Genomic DNA, 1,246 nt, shown 5'->3' on the forward strand with positions numbered 1-1,246 from the left:
AGTGCACCAAGGCAGTTTCAGCAGCTGATGACTGGTGGATACTTACTTCCAGCTCCAGGACATCAAGCCTGAATGAGTCACTGAACACAACTTACCAACAACCAGCAAGTTCCTTGCTTACATTCTGCAGTTAATTTTTGAGAAGTCCCAGCTACTTCAGCAGAAACAACCCTACCAGCTGGTGGAATTTCTCTGTGCAGAAAGGACTGTATGCTGCTCAGCACTAAATTCTTCCCTGTTCAGCCATTGCAATATGCATTTTCTGTCCTCTTTCTTTCCCACGTTCTCTCCAACAACTTTTATGCACATCCCCCAACAGGGAGGCCCTTTTCAGGCCAAACAGGCAACACAAGATGAGAGATACGGCTCCACAGTCCACTCAGCTTATCTGTGTCCATGCTATTGTAAGAACTAGGAACATCTGAGCTGGTAAACTTCTCCCAGAGGAAATCCCGGACTTTCTCCTCAACTTCTTGCAAGGTGAGGCTCTTTCTCAGTGACTGATCATCTAGCAACACAGTCAGCAGAAGAGCCACATCCTTAAATGCTGCATTTTCGTGGTCACAGTACTTGTAAAAGATTAAGGTGGAGCCTGCAGGCAGTAACTCAAACCGATGCACCACCGCCACCTTCTTGCCCTCTCTGAACCCAGAGCTGAGCTCTTTATCCACCTCCAGCTTGACAATGTCACTATCCAGTATGGCCTTGTCTGCCCCGTTGATTTTGATGGTCGTAGCGTTCTGGGAGATGGCAAAAGCGTCAGCAATCTCGTTACTCAGGCAGCTCAGAGCCTTCTCAGCCTCCCGGCCAGCTGTGAGCAGCAAGATGGCCGGCTCCAAACGCAGGTGAGAGGCATTCAGATGTTTCTCAAGAAGCACACGAGTTCTTCTCCACAGGTTGGGATCCTGACTTTGGTAAGTGTTTTTTAGTTTATTCATCTGGGCCCGGAACGCTTGCAGAATTTCAGTATCTCTACTTGACAAACTTGTGCCTGGAAGACTTAACATTCCACTCCACAGGACGTAAGCCAACAGGACACAAGCTGACACAACCAGGAACCAAGTCCACATATTGTTAAACCCATTCTGCAGTTCACCATTATCTGTAGAAAGGAGGAGCAAACAGGAAGAAAACAATGTCAGCAATCAGAAGCCAACAATTGAGAAGAAGATGAGAAGAAACAGTAAAACCCAGTGAACTTGTCTCACTCTCAAGCTACTGGTAGGGTAAGTTGAAGAGCATAAAG

General features: G+C 47.1%; 1 protein-coding gene across 1 annotated transcript; it reads right to left on the reverse strand.

Annotated features, from left to right (window-relative positions):
* Positions 1-299: 299 nt before the first annotated feature.
* Positions 300-1,070, reverse strand: TOR1AIP1 (torsin A interacting protein 1). Its single transcript, XM_009994670.1, has one exon. The coding sequence runs from the start codon at positions 1,068-1,070 to the stop codon at positions 300-302; it is 771 nt and encodes a 256-aa protein (XP_009992972.1).
* Between the last annotated feature and the right edge of the window lie 176 nt (positions 1,071-1,246).

Source organism: Chaetura pelagica, unplaced genomic scaffold (genome assembly GCF_000747805.2).
Source record: "Chaetura pelagica isolate M959 unplaced genomic scaffold, ChaPel_1.0 scaffold363, whole genome shotgun sequence".
Lineage (NCBI taxonomy): Eukaryota > Metazoa > Chordata > Aves > Apodiformes > Apodidae > Chaetura > Chaetura pelagica.

Bases quoted from the DNA above. Each gene is read 5' to 3' on its own strand.
- TOR1AIP1 (XM_009994670.1), bottom strand. From the start codon at position 1,070: ATGTGGACTTGGTTCCTGGTTGTGTCAGCTTGTGTCCTGTTGGCTTAC.